Source organism: Cydia pomonella, chromosome 18, assembly GCF_033807575.1.
Source record: "Cydia pomonella isolate Wapato2018A chromosome 18, ilCydPomo1, whole genome shotgun sequence".
NCBI classification, from domain to species: Eukaryota; Metazoa; Arthropoda; class Insecta; order Lepidoptera; family Tortricidae; genus Cydia; species Cydia pomonella.
Window position 1 is genome coordinate 17,728,563 of NC_084720.1, and position 19,492 is coordinate 17,748,054.

Genomic DNA, 19,492 nt, shown 5'->3' on the forward strand with positions numbered 1-19,492 from the left:
CAGCCTTAACGAAAATTTATCCATAAACCATGATTATATTAAGTGTTATGACTTATGATTTAAATATAAATGGATTCTCCTCCAGCTTAAATGCAATTCAGTAATTTGGCAATCTCATTATTGCCTTCAATATCATCATATTTGATCAGAAGTAAGTACTTATTATCAAATCATTAATCACTGTTTTACCCTGTTCAGACTATATCATAAAATCATGATTAACTTTTGAACTATGTCTTTAGGTACTTGTTAAATTAATTGTCGGTTAATCCATAAATGCGATGCAAAATGAAGAATTAAGTATGCAAAATCATTTTCCAAAGACAACGTACTCGTAAAAACTTTAAAATGTTCAGTGCAAAATTGAGTGGCTGGCCGACATGAGCGAAAATATGTAGATTTAATAAAAACCTCGACATGCTTCGATAAAGGCTGCACAGACGGTGATTTTATTTCGCTTTTTATCGGTCTGGATTTTTATTAAGTCTTCATGGTGAGGGTTTTATTTAAAAATAGGGATTAACGATGATGATATTTCGCGCTGGGCAATGGATTGGCATGATTTTATAAGTGCTCCGGAAATATGAATGGGAATAAATTTAAACCAAAGCTCTGTAGAAATGAAGAAATTAATATATTAAATAGTTATGTGTTTTACAAGAGGGCAAAGTGCTTATCAGCTCGTGCTAGTATTGATACCCGAGCAAGTGAAAGATAGTGTAAGTAGCAAGTGGTTCGAAAACTGAAATCTTGATCGTTGCGAGAGTTTTAAGGCACGAGGGCTAAACAAATTTTGTCACCGAGTGAAAGAGATAAAAATACAAACTGTAAAATATCAAACGAAATCAAACCCAAATGAATGTTGTTAAATATTTATCATTCAAAATCATCATTTAAAAGTCAATTCTACCAGACAACGTAAGGAAACAAATTCAAAATTTGCATCAGAACACTATGCCACAATAAAATGCAAGTTTCTCATCAGTTTTGTGAAAAACATATTTTAGGCTGTATCGTAGCTTTACTAAAGAATTCTGCGAGGTCCACTTGGTATTCAGTTCAAGATTTGGTGGAGGGACTTGTTTTAAAGAGAGCGATTGTCATTTGACCTTCTTACTTAGATTTAAAGAGTAATTGTGACCTTCTGGTCTTAATATAAGAGCAAAGTAGACTTTTTCTGGCAGTTGTGTCTAACACATTTCTGGAAAATGTATTCTCTGTGGACTGATCAATACAAGTTAAGCGCATCACAATAGTCTTATGCCTAAAAGACGCTATTGGCGCTTAAGTCCTTTATGCCAATTTCCGCATTTTGAAAATTTTTCAAAATTTGGATCGACAAAAAATCTATTTAATCATAGAATCTGGTCACAAAATATGGCGAGAATCGGTTGAGAATTACGGCCCGTAAAAGAGAACATCCGGACATACGAAACCAGTTTGCCCGAGTCAAAATGCAGACCTTCAGTAACGCTTCGGTCAATCACATTTTTCTTATTTGAGTCTCTCATTCTGAAAAAAAAATCCCACATGTAGAATTGCAGGGTAAAAAAAAAGCTTTTGAGTCTCTTAACTTTTTCCATGTACGACACAGTAAAGTTATACGTATTGCCTGTTTGATATACTTTTGTGTTTTGTTGTTTGTCGTATCTCAAAATAATGTTGGTTTCTGTTTAGCGGTCTATATTTATATTTTTTACATAGCTTGGTTACAATGATAACTGTACTTTCCATACAATTTATAAATTTGAAACACCAAAATCTATAGAAATGACAGCTGTCATCGTATAAAGTGCAAGTACTTTGAAAGATACTGAGAACAAAACATCCAAAATCGTTATCTGTCTCTCTATCGCTCTTGCATATTCGATCAACAGAGAGGTAGAAATCATTGTTAAGTAAAGTGTTGTAATGTAAGGGGAATGTCCTAATTATTCCAAGAATCATAGTCACCGTCGTCGCCGCTCCTTTTTATTCGTAATGACTTGATGCGTTTCAGATTGGAATAAAATCTCGCCCCCATTAGGGTTGGCTGTATTATTAAACGTAGGTCAGATGGCAGTCACTTTAAAACACCGGACGAGTGCGAGTCGGACTCGCCCACCGAGGGTTCCGTACTTTTTAGTATTTGCTATAATATAGCGGCAACAGAAATACATCATCTGTGAAAATTTCAACTGTCTAGGTGTAGCTATCATGGTTCATGAGATACAGCCTTGCAATCTGGAGATCGCGGGTTCAAACCCCGGCTCGTACCAATGAGTTTTTCGGAAATTACCTATGTACGAAATATCATTTGATATTTACCATTCGCTTTTCGGTAAAGGAAAACATCGTGAGGAAACCGGACTAATCCCAATAAGGCCTAGTTTACCCCCTGGGTAGGAAGGTCAGATGGCAGTCGCTTTCGTGCCTATTACGCCAATTCTTGGGACTAGTTGCCAAGTGGACCCCAGGCTCCCATGAGCCGTGGCAAAAATGCCGGGATAACGCGAGAAAGATAATGACTTGGTTAAATTAACACATATCGACCTAGTCTCACTCTAAGCTCAATAACATTTGTGTTGTGGGTAGTGTTTCCGAACGTGATTATTTAGTTATAAGTGTTTTCGAACGAGTCCGTTCGTCTTGTTTTTAATCTATGGTTCCCGTCGTCTGTTGTCAGCCATTAGCCGAATAAAACTGATCGCATATAAATTCACTTATTATTTATATAATAACATGGTGTCAGAGAAGTGGTAAAGAAAAATGGAAGTAGAAGAATATAAGAAACTTCTGGAGCAACAGTCCCAATTGGTAGCCGTGATGCAGCAACAAATGCTCATGCTGCAAGACCAAGTGAAAAATGTCACATCTGCAGAGGTCAAAAGCCGCGTCTCCGTGCCCTGGCCGCAGCCTTTAGAAGTGGATGATGGCGATCCTTATGAAAATCTTACCTTTTTTAAGAGCCGCTGGGAAGATTATTGCCTTGCTACCGGAATGAATAATTGGAGTACCGAAAAAGAAGAAACAAAATCAGGCCTTCTCCTGAGCGCAATCGGTAGCAAAGCTATGAAAAAATATATGGATTTTGGATTGTCCGAGATAGAAAAGAAGAGTCATAATAAAATATTTGCAAAAATGGAAGAGGCCATATTTCAAAAAACAAATGTAATATTCTCGAGGTACTTGTTCAATATCAAAAACCAGAATGAAGAAAGCTTTGACGAGTATTTACTGGCTCTAAAGAAACTGGCTAAAAGGTGCAATTATAAAGAGTTTGAAGAAGAGATTTTAAGAGACAGAATTGTGGTAGGAATAAAGGATGGTGAAGTTATCAAAGAGTTATTGAAAAAGCAAGACTTAACTTTAGAAACAGCCATAAACATTTGTCGTGCTTCGGAAGGTGCAGCTGCTCAAGTTGCAGATTTACAGAAATCAGAAGCAGTTAACAAGATTTCCAAGAATAAAAAGCTTAAAAATGACACACCTAAGAAGTGTAAATTTTGTGGAGGTGTTCATGTGTACCAAAAGAAAGTATGCCCAGCCTGGGGACAGCGTTGTGATGAATGTGGGGGTCGAAACCATTTTAAAAATGTTTGTAAGAAGCGTGAAACAGTAAAAGAATTACATGAAGACTCGGATGATAGTGTCATCATAGCAGAGGTGAGGCACAATGAAGAGTCAGGTCATGCAGAGGCACCACTTTTGTTCCATATCGGTGAGAAAAAACAGAAAATATACTGTACTCTGGACACAGGAGCAGCAGTTTGTGTGATGGGAGCAGAATATTATAAAAAGTTAACGGGACAAAAGGACTTATTGTCTTTAACTCCACCAGTAAAAAAGTTGAAAGCTTTTAATGGCTCTCCCATCATTAACTATGGAAATGCATCCTTCATAGTAACCAGAAAGAATAAGGATTATAAATTAAACTTTCACATCGTCAATGTAAACCATGAACCGCTTCTATCAGAGAAAGCTTGTTTAGCTCTAGGCTTTATTCAATACTGTGATGAACTATCAACAGACCTGGATCGTTCTAAAGCTAAGCAAATAATGAAACAGTATGAAGATGTCTTTGAGGGTTATGGCAGCCTCCCGGGTGAAGTGTCATTGGAGCTGGATGAATCTATTCCTGCCCGCATTCAGCCTGCACGTCGAGTCCCAGTTGCTCTAAAAGAAAAATTAAGAACAGAACTGGAACAACTGGAAGCCGATGGTATCATAGCGAAGGAGACACAGCACACAGATTGGGTAAATAACATATTAATTGTTAGTCGTGATTCAAAATTCAGATTATGCTTAGACCCTATTCCTTTAAACAAAGCATTAAAGAGGCCAAATTTCCAATTCACTACTCTAGATGAGATGTTGCCTGAACTCAGTAAAGCAAAGGTTTTTAGCACACTGGATGCTAAGAAAGGATTCTGGCAGTGCCGTCTTACTGAAGAAAGTAGTAAACTGACTACATTTTGGACTCCGTTTGGTCGTTACAGGTGGCTCCGACTCCCGTTCGGGCTCTGTTCATCGCCTGAGATCTTCCAGCAACAACTCTCCAGCCTACTAAAAGACATAAAGGGCATCGAGATTATAGCAGATGACATTTTAATTTACGGTGTTGGAGAGACCATCGAAGAAGGAGTGTTGGATCATAACAGTAAATTGGAAAAATTACTAATAAGGTTAAGAGAAATAAATTGTAAGTTGAATAAAGATAAAGTAAATCTGCTAAAAACATCAGTGAAATTTTATGGACATATATTAACCAACGAAGGTTTAAAGGTGGATAAAACTAAGGTGGAGGCTATTAACAACATGCCCACTCCTACATCTAGTAAGGATGTTTTACGTTTTCTGGGAATGGTTGGATACCTTAGCAGATTCATAAACAATCTTAGTGTTCAAGCTACACATCTTAGGAGGCTTACTAGAAAAGATGTGGATTTTGTTTGGTCTGAAGCAGAGGATAAAGAATTTAATATGATAAAAAAGAAAGTTACTGCTTTGCCTACACTGCAATATTTTGATGTAAATCAAGAAGTTATTCTAGAATGTGACGCTAGTGAATATGGCTTGGGTGCTGCAATGTATCAAAACAAGCAGGTAATAGCTTTTGCATCTAGATGTTTGACAAAAACTGAAAAAAAATATGCTCAAATAGAGAAAGAAATGTTGGCAGTGGTGTTTGCTTGCATACGATTTAATCAATATGTAGCTGGTAATAGTAAAATTATTGTCAAGACAGATCACAGACCATTAATTAATATTGTAAATAAACCACTGATTGAAGCCCCAAAGAGACTGCAAATGATGCTACTTACGCTACAAAAATATAATGTACAGTTACAGTTTATTCAAGGAAAAGAAAATGTTGTAGCAGATGCCCTATCCAGAGCTCCGGTACAGGAAGTAGGTGACACTTATGATCTGGAAAGTAAAATTAAAGAAAAAAAAGTTTTTAAACTGATAAGCAAAATTTCAAGTCCAAAATATTTAAAGATCACAGATAAACTCTTAGAAAAGATTAAAGAAGAGTCAATAAAAGACAAACTTTGTCTACAGTTAAGTGAATATATTATTAATGGATTCCCCAGATACATATCAGACATGCCGGCAGAGGTCAAGATCTTTTACAAATTTAAACATGAACTGTCAACATCTGATGGGCTCATTTTTAGAAATAACCAGGTATTGATTCCAGAAGCATTAAGAGCAGAGATGATGCAAAGAGTTCATGTCAGTCACAATGGAGTCTCTAGTACACTTCGTTTAGCTAAGGGAAACATTTTCTGGCCTGGAATGTCTGATGAACTAAAAAAATATGTTGAGAAATGTACATTTTGTATGGCTCATGCTCCGTCACAACAGAAACTTCCTCTAATGTGTCATGACGTACCGGCTTACCCTTTCCAATATGTATCCATGGATGTGTTTTCAGTGGGAGATCTAAAGTTTTTGGTCACTATAGATCATTACTCAGATTTTTTCGAATTAGACAAAATTTCTAATTTAACAGCTAACGAAATCATATCCATCTGTAAGAAAAACTTTGCTCGACATGGTGTTCCTCAGAGAGTATGCACAGACAATGCAACCAATTTTGCCAACGAGGCCTTTAAGAAGTTTGCAGATAAGTGGAATTTCGAGCATGTAACATCATCACCACATCACTCAGAGTCTAATGGAAAAGCCGAAGCTACCGTGAAAATTGCAAAAAAGTTAGTAATTAACAGCCTGGAAACCAAACAAGATTTATGGTACAGTTTACTTCATCAGCGTAATGTTCCTATAGAAATGGACTTTACCAGTCCTTCTCAGAAATTATTTTCAAGAAGAACACGTTCTGGACTTCCTTGCCTTTTAAGACACTTAAAGCCAAAAATTATTTCTGATATTCCAGTTAAAATAAAAAAAAGAAAAGAGAAGATAAAACGGAAATGGGATAAAAGATGTGCTGAGCTGCCAGAATTGCAGGTAGGACAGAATGTTGTTACTCAACTTCAGCCCGAGATGGATAAGAGGTGGAGTTTTGGTACTATCACTAAGAAGCTGAATAAAAGATCGTACATAGTACAGGTAAAAGACAAAGCATACAGAAGAAGTAGAATTCACATAAAGCCCTACAGTGGGGACATTGTAGACGGTGGTTACCTTAGTCAGACACAGGTCCCAGATCACCAACCACTTGACTGGCAGAGAGTACCAGAGTTTTCTGGATTTGAATTAGTTGAACAGAATCAGAATGATAACCCTTTTGTGGTTCAGCCACCTATCAGAGAACAGCCACCACCGATGGAACCTGAAGAGGCCTTGCGCCGCAGTGGGCGGGCTAGGACACAACCACATCATCTAAGAGACTATATTGTATCTTGTTTTGAGAAAGGGAGATGTTTCCGAACGTGATTATTTAGTTATAAGTGTTTTCGAACGAGTCCGTTCGTCTTGTTTTTAATCTATGGTTCCCGTCGTCTGTTGTCAGCCATTAGCCGAATAAAACTGATCGCATATAAATTGACTTATTATTTATATAATAACAGGTAGGCTTAAGACGCCGATATACAAGGTGGCCAAAAAATATGTGCATTCCTGTTGCCAGGGAGGTTTTGGGATTATACTGAGCAACTTTTACTATGGGACCAACCCCAAAATCGCGAAAATTTTTCTCCCATAGAAAATGGACCAGCTAAAATTTATGAAACAGTCAGAAATTTTGTTTTGCTATTTCGGGGTTGGTCCCATAGTAAAAGTTGCTCAGTATAAGCCCAAAACCTCCCTGGCAACGGGAATGCACATCTTTTTTGGCCACCGTGTATATTATAGTTAGATTTTTTGATGACTGATCTGGCCTAGTGGGTAGTGAACCTGCTCCCGATGCCGATGGTCCCGGGGTCAAATCTCGGTAAGGGCATTTATTTGTGTGATGAACACAGATATTTGTTTCTGAGTCATAGACTATATAAGATTGTCCCCAAAAATATAAAAAAATGTAATAAAAATATTTATGTAAATAAATACAAAGTCTAGGTTTTTAAAAGGCTCGTGACGACACAGTTTCAGGTGTCCATATAGTAGCCAGTACAGTAAAGTACAGTACATAAAGTAATAGTGTAAGTAACTGATATATATACATATTAAGGCTGTGTGCTATTTTAGTTTTCGTATGAATATATATAAGTAATACATATTATATAATATATAATATGTTTATATTTGTTGTAGGTCATATACCATTGTATGTATCTTGTAGCTTATAAGTAAACTAAATACCTTTTCTATAATTTTCTTGCGCCACTTTCTACAGTACGGATCTCTACAGTCTCCAATTCTCCCTCAATTCCTCAAAGGTTAACTGGAAGCCTTGAGTGGTGATGATGAATCTTTGAATGATGAGTGTTTTTTTACTGTTTTGTTTTCATTTTTGTACAATAAAGTATTTTACTCCTACTACTCCTACTGAGTGAACGCTCAAGTTGGGCGTGAAGCGGGGCGGGGCGTGTGGCGTGCATGTTAAACAAGTGCAAACGTATAGGAGCGGCCTTAGTGCACCCTGCTCACATCACTTGTGAGCTCAACGCCACGCTACACGCACCGCCGAACGCCCCGCTTTAAGCGTTCACTATCTGGCCTTACACTTAATGTGTTTGGAATTAAATCTCGCCTCCATTAGGGCTGCGACTGTTATATTATTAAACACAGGGCTGCCCGTCGGGGACATGTAGTCTAGGATTTAAATTATGTACGGTGGCGCCGAAAAGTACATTAAAAATAAAATAATCTAAAAATAAATATGTTAACTTCCGCCTTTTTGAAATAATTATTTAATTTTTAGATATCACTGACCTCCGTTACTGGAGATGGAGGGCTTACGACGAAGATACGTCAAGATACGTCAAATATTAGGTCTCGGATCGGATAAGTCAGAGTCAAAAGTGACGTTTCTCTAAACAAAAACGTCAATTGGAAGCCTAAAAAATCAGACTTTTATCGTATCTGGATCTAATACATATTTGACGTATCTTAAAGGTCGAAGCGGGCCGTATAAAAATACTCTAATTATTTAAGAGCAGAATAAATCTGTTTGGTCTTTTCTTGTATCTATGATTCTGAGACAGTTCACATTTACAGGTTTGAAAACTTGTTTAAAAATATTTACCTTTATCCGTGGTAATCTTAGCTTGCAAACACTTACTAAAAGGAACTCTAAGAAAAAAGCGTTATTTTTCCACCAAGAACAGAAATAAACACGTTAAGCAAAAACAAACGATAGCGAAAACTAACTAGTGCGACCATAAATTATGCCGGACGGTAATGGGAACAATAAAAAGCCTGTCCGTTCGTACTTTAATTTATATATAGCGCTTACTCTGTAATCTACGGATTCGAAGGAAAAGTGAGTTATGGCAGGTTTTAATGTTTTGTAATTGCTTTATAGTTTCTTTATGGTTGGAGGGAAATAAAAGTTTTAGGTACAGGTGAGTAAAGTTTATGAAAGCAAAGTATAATTTTACCTTTTAATGACTTGGGGGCGTATAAGAATGAAATTATAATGAGGCGTGTTAGGTCATGAAATAGTTATGAATACATAATAATAACAGTAATATTTAGCTTAGAAGTTTTCAGCGTTTATTAGAGTTGTTATATAATCATACTAATATGTAGATGCAGAATGCGGTAATATTGCACACGGTGCGTCGGTTCCTATCTCTGCGGCCTTGGGCTCTGTCCCGCTGCCGGCTGCACCCTAGGTTAGGTTTTTAATAATATGTTTATTTATATTTTGTGTTATATATTAATATTGTAAATAACCTATAATAAGATTTGAAATGAATAAAGAAAAAAAAAATTGGTTGTCACCACCAAAACTCTCTATTTACTAAGAAATAATTTATCAAAAATCAACCTCATTTAAGTACTGGCTATAAACTTGTGGTTGTCACCTGACTATATAGTGTAAAATAATAAGAATCATTATTTTTAACCTTCAATATCAATAATATATGCTATGGTTTGTAGCCTCACATTTGCTAACCTGGCATGAATTTACAATAATTAAAGGCTAACAGTCACAGCCGTAAGGAACACATCGAAAAATGAGCAAAAATCCATTAAAAGCACTATTCAAAGTTGTTAAAAGTGCAACATAACTCATCTTTTGTCTAATATTGCAAAAATGTGTCATGGCTGCGGGTAGCACTCCCGCGTCTTGGGGCGTTGCAGCCGACAGGCCTGTCCAAACTTTGCGCAAGTATGAACTAACCTTTACCCCGCTCGCTAACGCGAGTCATAGTCACCGTACGTTTTCGCCGCGCGTCGAATACAACGCGTAGTTTATTCGATACATTTATTTATGCTCTTTATACTGATGCGGTAATGTATACCAGGGTAAATAAGGTGAGGGTGAGTTACCGCGTTTTTAGTGTAGGTCTATTTGCAGGTTTTGTAATAAATTGCCAAGTTCAGTTACTGTTAATATAATATGCCACCTCTGTTAACATGCACGGGTGTATCCAAATATTGGTGTACGTAAGTTGGAAGTTGGGCATTCATTAAGGTTTGTTGCGCCAGACATGTCTAAAGCCTCCATTATGAGTAAGGTTTTGTTAATATGCTGTTAAGAGAAAACACATAGACATATACGTACGTACATATCTGCAGGACTGTCGGGCAGATTTGTTTTGCTGAGTATTCTGTCAATTTAAGGTAGTCTACCGGTTTTTTTTCTGTATAGTCCTGGGATTTATATTGATGGAAAAATCTGTTGATATGCTGACGCCCCGAAATTGAAAAGAATTTGATAAATTGAATAAAATATTTAGGCAATAAAAACTGAACTAGGCATCTTGAAGTAGGCATTAATATTTTATTTTTAAAAAATTGATAATTATTACCGATAAAGTTTAACAAGTTTTACTTGCATTTGTACTATTTTTAAAAACAATTATGCACTTTTTTGGATGCAGATAAAATGTAATACAGAAATCTTACCTTTTTGAAGACAGCTAAAGAGAAACAGGTCACTTTACCCCCTATACCTTCTACCCTAGGGTGGGAGGGCCCGGAGTTTTTTGAGAGCATTTCCGTTGGACTACAGATATTTAAAGCCGGAACAGGAAACGGTGGAGGGGCGAGTGTCATAACAAATACTGAAGGTTAAATATCATCATTATCATCCTCAGACCGTAGTCGTAAATTGCGAAACAAAGGTTTTCCCTAATTCGCACCACCATACCGGATCACCAGCTCTCCGTATTCAACGTCTTCCCGCAAGTTTCTTCAGGCTGTTGGTCTATATGGCTGGGGGTATTTAAGTGGGGAGGGGGGGGGGGGGGGGGGGGGATTGTTAAATATCAGCATATGTACTATTGTAAACAAACACACATGAAAGCTTAAGGCCAGCATTAAGTTATTGTGTTTATTGCTCATATTCTAAAACATCTTTATATTTCGAAGTACATAAAACCTAATTGAAGGTTGGTGGCCTAGCGGTAGGAGCTTGAGGCTTTCATTCCGGGGGTAGCTGGTATAAACCCCGGCTCGTACCAATGACTTTTTCGGAACTTATGTACGATATATCATTTGATATTTAGCAGTCGCTTTTCGGTGAAGGAAAACATCGTGAGGAAACCGGACTAATCTCAATAAGTCCTAGTTCCCCCTCTGGGTTGACAGGTCAGATGGCAGTCACTTTCGTAAAAACTAGTACCTACGCCAATTATCGGGATTAGTTGCCAAGCGGAACCCGACCTCCCATAAGACGTGGCAATAAGCCGGGCGGGACAAGTTATGGTTAATGTACATTAAATAATGTAAAAATATTATTTAATATAATAGTTTGACTTTTTTTTTGTAAAAATTAGGAGCTAAAAACAGTTTTTATACAAATTTTGAAATGCCTAATAATTACATATTAAAAATAACCAAATACTAATAAAAAAACAAACGTCCCTTACATAGCCTGTGGTGGTTGATAATATACAACAAATTGTGTAGGTACAAATATTTTCAATTATGTTCATATCCAGAGAGGAAAATGAGGACTACGTTTGTATGAAAAGGTGATTTCGCGCTCACTTTCGTTTTAAGTTGACATGATTTGACATTGTTTACTTTTTTATTGTGTTGTATTTTCTTCAGTTTTGAAAATTAAATCGTAAAATATTGACAATCATAATATAAATTTGTGTAAATTGACATTGCATAATAATTTATAATGTAATATATTATTGTGAAATAATGATTGAATAGTACATTACGATACAAGTGCGAAAAATAGGAAACTCGAAACGAGTGGCGATAAATTAAAACACGACCGAAGGGAGTGTTTTAAATCGACACGAGTTGCGAATTACCTATTCGCACATGTATCGTACAACGTTTTACAGTACATATGGCCCTTTAAATGTTCGACACAGTAACGTAATATGCTACTTCTCGCACTAGTGCTATAAAGTAGCCCCATATGTACTGTAATAGTATTTTATAGTTGGTAGTAACTCGTAGCAAGTCTACGAAGCTTCAATACGTCAACGGCGTAGCAGCTACGCCACTAAGATGAATAAAATTAATGATTCTTGGTTTGGTACCACTACACTTAAGGCCCGATTCGAAGAATAATTAAGACATGTTTAAAATCTTGGAAAGATCTTTAAATGATCGATAGATAAACGACATTTCAAAACTGAAGTTTATTTCAATTCCGCTGTGAACCCAATAAGATCTACCTACGATATTTCTAAGGTCAAAGTGACATTGATTGCCCGAATCGAGCTGCTTCTGTCAATTATACGAAATACAAACGATATCTAAATGAGAACTTATCTACACCAGAACTTATCGTTATTAACCCTTTTGCTTCTCCAAAATTATTTCAATTATACAGGATGGGAAAATAAGAAGTATACATAATGTTTTTGAATTTTAATTATATTAAGTTCAAAGATTTTTAAGAATTGTTTTAAAAATATATTATTCAGGATTGGCAAATACATGCAGAACATAATGTCTGACATATGTCTACCACTTACAGCAGGCAAATCTGAGCCCCATCGCAATTTTCAGCATATTTTCGTACATTTTCGGTGTTATCTTAGTAAATTTGTGTCGGATGGTCGGTTTTAACTGTTAAAATTTCGTTAGCTTGTTAGCATAGACACGTGAATTTAGATAGCCCCACAGAAATAAATCATTAGCTGCAAAATTTTGGAAATTTGGGTGCCAATCACAATCATTGTTTCTCGAAATTAATCGAGCAAACAAACATTTGAGAAAAAATTGCTTGCTGCTAAAGGTAGAACCAAATGTCTGGCAGAAATTATCTTCTGTATACAATTGCCAACCCTGAATAATATATTTATGAAAAAATATTGAATGTATTTTACCTTTAATATAATTAAAATTTAAAAACAAAGTGTATCGCTCTTATTTGCCCACCCTGTAGTTATTTTTATGACTGTTACCAGAATGACATCAAAATTTTTAGTTTTTTTTAAGTTGTCAGTTTTGATTGAGATTTATTGCAAATAAAGATTTAAAAAAAAGATACATGATATCTATCGTGCATTTCGCTCGTAATTGTTCGTACACGTACGTACATGAATAAATTGCATTATTGAAATGCTGATGTCAGTGTACGTTCAAATTGGTCTGGATGTTTCCTTATAAAATATGAAAAAGAATTAGGTCAGGTTTCTCAAGTCTCTTCTCTTCTTCCTCGCGTTGTCCGGGCTTTTTGCCACGGCTCATGGGAGCCTGGGGTCCGCTTGACAACTAATCCCAAGATTAGGCGTAGGCACTAGTTTTTTACGAAAGGGACTGCCATCTGACCTTCCAACCCAGAGGGTAAACTAGGCCTTGTTGGGATTAGTTCGGTTTCCTCACGATGTTTTCCTTCACCGAAAAGCGACCAAATATCAAATGATATTCCGTACATAAGTTCCAAAAACTCATTGGTACGAGCCGGGGTTTGAACCCGCGACTTCCGGATTGCAAGTCGCACGCTCTTACCGCTAGGCCAGCCACCAGCGCTCAGGTTTCTCAAGTCTAAATTTGTATAACAACACACTTTTTATATTATTTCAATGACATAATTATTTAAAGGCATAATGTAATGATTGTCAGTACCCCTAGTGTACATTTATTCGACGGCGTAACATGACGTACGCGTTTGCGTTAAGCCTCATTGTGTATGGAATTTTAAGTTTCCAAAACGTCCCACTTGGCGCGCTGTTTCTAAATCCCATACTAAATCAGACTTAACGCAAACGCGTACGTCACGTCACGAAATCGAATAAATTTACACTAGGAGCTCAGATCATTATTACTAATTCTGAAACCGTTAACTTCTCAGAATTTTCGTAAGGTTATCCTATAGATAGGTAGGGTAGGTTTGTTTTATGACAATTCTGAAAAGTTACCCTTAAGTTTTGTACAAGGAATTAATTTTTTAATCAATTCATGTTGTATAGTTATAGTAAATTACGATACAAGTGCAAAAAATAAGAAATTCGCATATGTATCGTACAACGTTTGACTGTACATGTGACCGTTTAAATTTACGATAAAATTACGTAATATGCTAATTATCGCACTAGTGCGGTAAAGTAGGACCGTATATACTGTACAAATAAATAATTCACAAATGAAAGGAAAATATTTACATACATTATATCGAACAGGCAATATATCTCACCCGTTTGAGCCCCAAAAGTTATTACACAAACATACAAAATCTTTACAATTACGTCTATTCAAATTGACAAAAACATCTCTTTTCTTTACCATCCTCGTACATCACAAATCCCTTATATAAATATCAACCTTAAATCCTAACGTATAAGATTCTTTAAGAATGTTAAAGAAGATCTGAGATTGTGCGAGAGATGGCGAGATGGATTGACGAAACTACTCTGCCGAATAAATAAGGTTCTTTACAATGGGAGTCCATAAAAATATGTCGGTGGTTATAATGGGGACCGTAGGGCTTGTTGTGGTGACGGGGTTCACGAATAATATAATAAAGTTTTGGATATACTGTTTAATTTCGGGGTCGTGGTCACCAATGTCAAAAATGTATTGAGATGGTCATACTGAACAAGGTTTCCTATGGAACTGATATGAAAATCGTGAAAAAAATATACTCCTTGGATTTCGTTTACTTCAAAGCCTCAAGGTAAATTCGATTTGTTTTCGCGATTTTGTGGTCAGTCCCATGGGGAAATTTGTTAATTATGATCATCTTAACACATTTTTCACATTTGGGATCATGACCCCAAAATTATCCAGTATATTTTTAAGTCTTATTTTATCTTTGAAAAATCATGAATATTTTTCAGAATTATAAATAAATAAATATTACAGTACATATGGGGCTACTTTATAGCACTAGTGCGAGAAGTAGCATATTACGTTACTGTGTCGAACATTTAAAGGGCCATATGTACTGTAAAACGTTGTACGATACATGTGCGAATAGGTAATTCGCAACTCGTGTCGATTTAAAGCACTCCCTTCGGTCGTGTTTTAATTTATCGCCACTCGTTTCGAATTTCCTATTTTTCGCACTTGTATCGTAATGTACTATTTGGGGATAATCTTGTACAGATCGACCTAGTTACAAACTAAGCAAAGCTTGTAATATGGGTACTAGGCGACGATATACATTGGTATATAGATAAATACATATTTATATAGAAAACACCCATGACTCAGGAACAAATCTCTGTTCATCACTCAAATAAATGCCCTTACCGGGATTCGAACCCGGGACCATCGGCCTCATAGGCAAGGTCACTACCCACGAGGCCAGACCGGTTGTCTTAAATTAAATTGATGTAATTGAAAGCATAAATATTAAACATAGTAATAATAAAGCTATTGTTAAAAAAGTGGCTGTGACATTAATCGGACAGACAGACGGACATGACAAATCTATAAGGGTTCCGTTTTTTGCCATTTGGCTACGGAACCCTAAAAAGCACTATACATGTTAAAAGACTCGATAGCATATACAAATATTTAATTGCAACTAAATAACTTAAACAGGGGTTGCATCTACATATCCTTGCGTTAGTCCATATAATCTTAAATATATAAGATTAGTTCTAATTAAATGGGAATGGAATTTTGTAGTATACGAAGATGGAATAGGAAAGAGATATTTTTATCAATTTGAATAGACGTCATTGTGAAGATTTTGTATGTTTGTGTATTAACTTTTTTTTTGTGAGTATGCTTTGCGCTAAGAAAAATCGAAGAAGGGGAGTAGTTAACATTGCTTTTACTTGGGTACTCACGCTACCAACTCGGTAAGCTATTTATTTTCAACATCAGTGTATTCAGTATAGATATTTTAGGGTGAGTTATGCATGTTTTTTAATTTATTTATTTAAAATTACCATATTTATAGTTGTTTGACAAAGTTAGAACAAAAATGTACCAATATCAGGAAATAGTAATACTTAGGCAACTAACATAAAAACTGTAATCTTTAAAGCCATGCAAAGAATAAAAGGCTGTTTTGTTAATTATTATTTACAATATTCCAATTCGTGAACCCCAAAATGTCAGCATCAAAGGCTATGGCGCGTTAAAGGAAAAATGGAAAAATTGTGCTTTTTCTATGATTTGTGAATTGAATTATATCGTATCGGACGATTTGCTCGGGCCTTCCCCCGCTTTTCTATTATTGCCTTTGCCGGCTTCCGACATATTTCTTGTCAACTGATCAAAGTTATCAATAGATGTGACAGTTTCGTACGAAAAAGTAGATTGTTAAAGGGATGAAGTGGTGCTTTTTACCAGAGTTTAATACTCTTCTTTGCCTTTCGAATACGGGGAAAGTAAAATGCATGTGTATTTTAGAAAACATGACTAAGTATAAAATTTTAAAGTATTTTTTGAGGGTACTTTCAATTGACCATTTAGATAAAAGTATCGTGATGTATTTTTTTAAGATAATTAAAGTTTCGCCAAACTGTTAAACAGTTTGTTGGCGATGCGCTCCAACTAAACTAAAACAACAAAATATATCGACAACACAGCTGTCCCCCGGCCAATAATAAACCATATTTCATATGTATGGAATGGGGAGTTAAATATTAGGATGAAAACTGTACAACAAAACTATTTAATATCAAATTTTAATTGCTTATCGTAATATAAACGAATACAACCTATTGGGAAAGTTTAAATTCACACCCCGTTATAAATGTTGCAGTAAATTAAAATAAAACTTTTCAAAAATTTGCACCTAAATTCGCATTCACTACAAAACTTTGCCTTAACTAGAATTAAATCATTATTCTGCTATAAGTCGTATCATGTGGGCCTTGGACGTTGTTCAAAATTTAGGATTTAGAATAAGTTTAAATGTACATTCAATAGTTAAAAAAAATGAGGCAAAATCGAGGACGGGTGGCAAATATAGGTTATTTGAGACAGATCTTTTTACGCAGAAAATTTAATGAATATATTTTTTGATAAAATTATTAATTTTATATTTCAAATGGGCGAAGATGTGTACCAACGGCAAATTTATGCTTCCTGAGAGTAGATAATTTTGGCAACCCTCATTTCCAAATAATTGCAATATTGATAATGGGTTTTGTTACAATAGTTCGTTAATTACCAGTTGTGTCATGTTTGATAAAATTTTTGTTTGCATTGTATTATGTTTTATCTGGAAATACACAATGATTGATTGATTGGTTGAAGACGCCAATATTTGAGAGCCACTAGACATTTTATTAAGTAATAAAAGAACATACCTCCTCCAAGGGAGGACCCAAAAAAATATGATTAAGTTTTTTCCTATTTATAATGTTTATTTTGCAATATTGTTCTAGGACAATAGAATTAAGTATCATTCCATTTTATTATTTTTTTGTTATAAAAACGTTAATATGCAAATAGCTAACCGAAAAACTTTGACTATCATTGCTCAATGAAATAATTAGCTAAATGATAACTCCAACTGTCATCTCGACCAATCATTCACCTCCGTGACTGCACGCTCGAGTGATTCTCAAAATCAACACGTGATTTTTCAGTTAATTACTAGCTATCCCTATCTACGTGATTAGACTGATTAGCCATCAATGTTCTCGGATTAATTTCTGCATCGAAATTCGTCATGGTTCGTTAGTCTTATGTTCTTTATTTATGTCCTATAATATTTATTATTATACAGAAATTAATTGACATGTTCCTACATAAACTTGAACATTTCATACGAATTTGAACCGGACTAAAGAATTTATTTTGAGCGCATCCATCGATGAAGTTTTATAAAGATACGAACCGAGCGCCATATCGCCCGATATCACGCCATCGCTGTTACTGGCGCGCTTGCCACGCGAATTTAACTACTCGCCTCATTCCAACCAGTTTTCAAGTAGTAAGCCTGGGTTGCGGATTTTGGACCCGGGTATGTCCTTAAACTACGTCCACAAGAGAGGTATGGGCATTGTGAATATCATCTCGCTCTGTGTGGTAGGGCACAGCACAGCGGATGTCATTCCAGATCTAGAGCAGAGCCCAACTGGGGAAGTACCTCCACCTTACAGAAAATCGCAGCCAAATAACACTAGACCCTACTCATAGTGTTGTGTTCCTGCCGGTGAGTAAGGTTGCCAGAGCTCAACGAGGGTGGGAGGGGGTTAGGGTCGGCAACGCGCATGTAACTCATCTGGAGTTGCAGGCGTACATAGGCTACGGATACTGCTTACCATCAGGCAGGCCGTATGCTTGTTTGCCTCCGACGTAGTATAAAAAATAAATAAATATAAAATTATGGTCCCTGAATAAACTAGTACTAACGTCGATGATTAGGTCAGAGAATTATCATACTTAACACGTTCGTGGACAGTCAGTCGAGAGACGTAAATGGAGAGCTTCGTGATATGGCACCACGTCTGTAGCCGATGATTTTTACTTTGACAGAACCACTATCCCGTTCACAGACGGCGAGTTTTCATAGGAGTATAATAAAGACAGCTTATGGCGTTTTAGGCACATCAAAAGGCTTTCTACTGTCGCAGCAATATCTTCAGAGTGACTTATCGACGTTAATGCATCACCAGTATAAGACCATGCTGCGATACGACACGACTGAGGACGTTCCGGCTATAGACGAGATGCCGTATCTCGAACCTCTTCAATGTATGAAGATGTATACAAACTGAGCTGTCAATATGTGACACAACTTTTATAGTAATGCAACGTGGCATCTTGTGTGGTACATGTGATTTCGAGAATGGCGCCGCGTGTCCGTGAATGTCTCAAAGAATCCGATGCAGCACCCATTGAATTCAGCAAAGAACTCTTAAAACAAAAGTTTTGTTCACTAGTGGCAAGAAGTGGGCCTTCCAATCATGAGTTCGTAGGTTTGAACCGTACTAAGACGGTAGCGAAGAGCGAGACGGATTAACTGTTGCTATTTGTTCGTTGGGGATGCTCAGTCTGCAGCGTCACGTCATCAAACAGTAATGTTACGTTGTACGCAAGGTCTGGGGTAAACCGTAGCCTGTATCCAGTATAATTGACCTTAGTAGCCGAGACTCAATAAACCGGAATCATCATCATCCTCGTAGTGTTCGTCCCGTACTGTGACGGAATCCGCTTTCCTACTTGTCTCCTTCCACTTCGCTCTATACTGGACATCTTTTTCCACTAACTCACAGGCGTTTAAATCTTTGGCGATGAATACGCCATCGCTGCCGTGGTTTGCCCCTCCTGGCCTGGCGTGGCCTGGCTGGGTGGGCCTGGTAAGGCAAAGGTAAGGGCTCTATTGCCTACGTATTCAGGCGGCCTTCTTTTGACATGTCGAAACTTAGCCGACTTTCTTGGAGCTTATCGGCAACGGCTCTCACTCAGTAAACCGGAATGAACTTGTAATTATCACAAACCACTGGATCGAGCTGTATAAGCCTAAAACCCTTTCCACGGATCGCCAGCAGAAAAGTGCGGGAAGCCGTTGTAATAAAAAAACATTGCACTTTCAATCGGGGCGAGG

At 36.6% G+C, this 19,492-nt stretch overlaps 1 protein-coding gene across 1 annotated transcript; it reads left to right on the forward strand.

Moving 5' to 3' along the window:
• Nucleotides 1-2,578: 2,578 nt before the first annotated feature.
• Nucleotides 2,579-4,552, forward strand: LOC133527732 (uncharacterized). The gene is made up of 2 exons (XM_061864881.1): nt 2,579-4,236; nt 4,479-4,552. Exons 1-2 carry the CDS (start codon nt 2,749-2,751, stop codon nt 4,515-4,517), a joined length of 1,527 nt encoding a protein of 508 aa, XP_061720865.1. The 5' UTR covers nt 2,579-2,748; the 3' UTR covers nt 4,518-4,552.
• Nucleotides 4,553-19,492: the final 14,940 nt, after the last annotated feature.

What these genes read in the sequence shown, in the direction of transcription:
- LOC133527732 (XM_061864881.1), top strand. Translation starts at nt 2,749, where the DNA reads ATGGAAGTAGAAGAATATAAGAAACTTCTGGAGCAACAGTCCCAATTG. An exon ending in AGACACAGCACACAGATTGG is followed by an intron (nt 4,237 to 4,478) that starts GTAAATAACATA and finishes TGGTCGTTACAG; the next exon opens with GTGGCTCCGACTCCCGTTCG.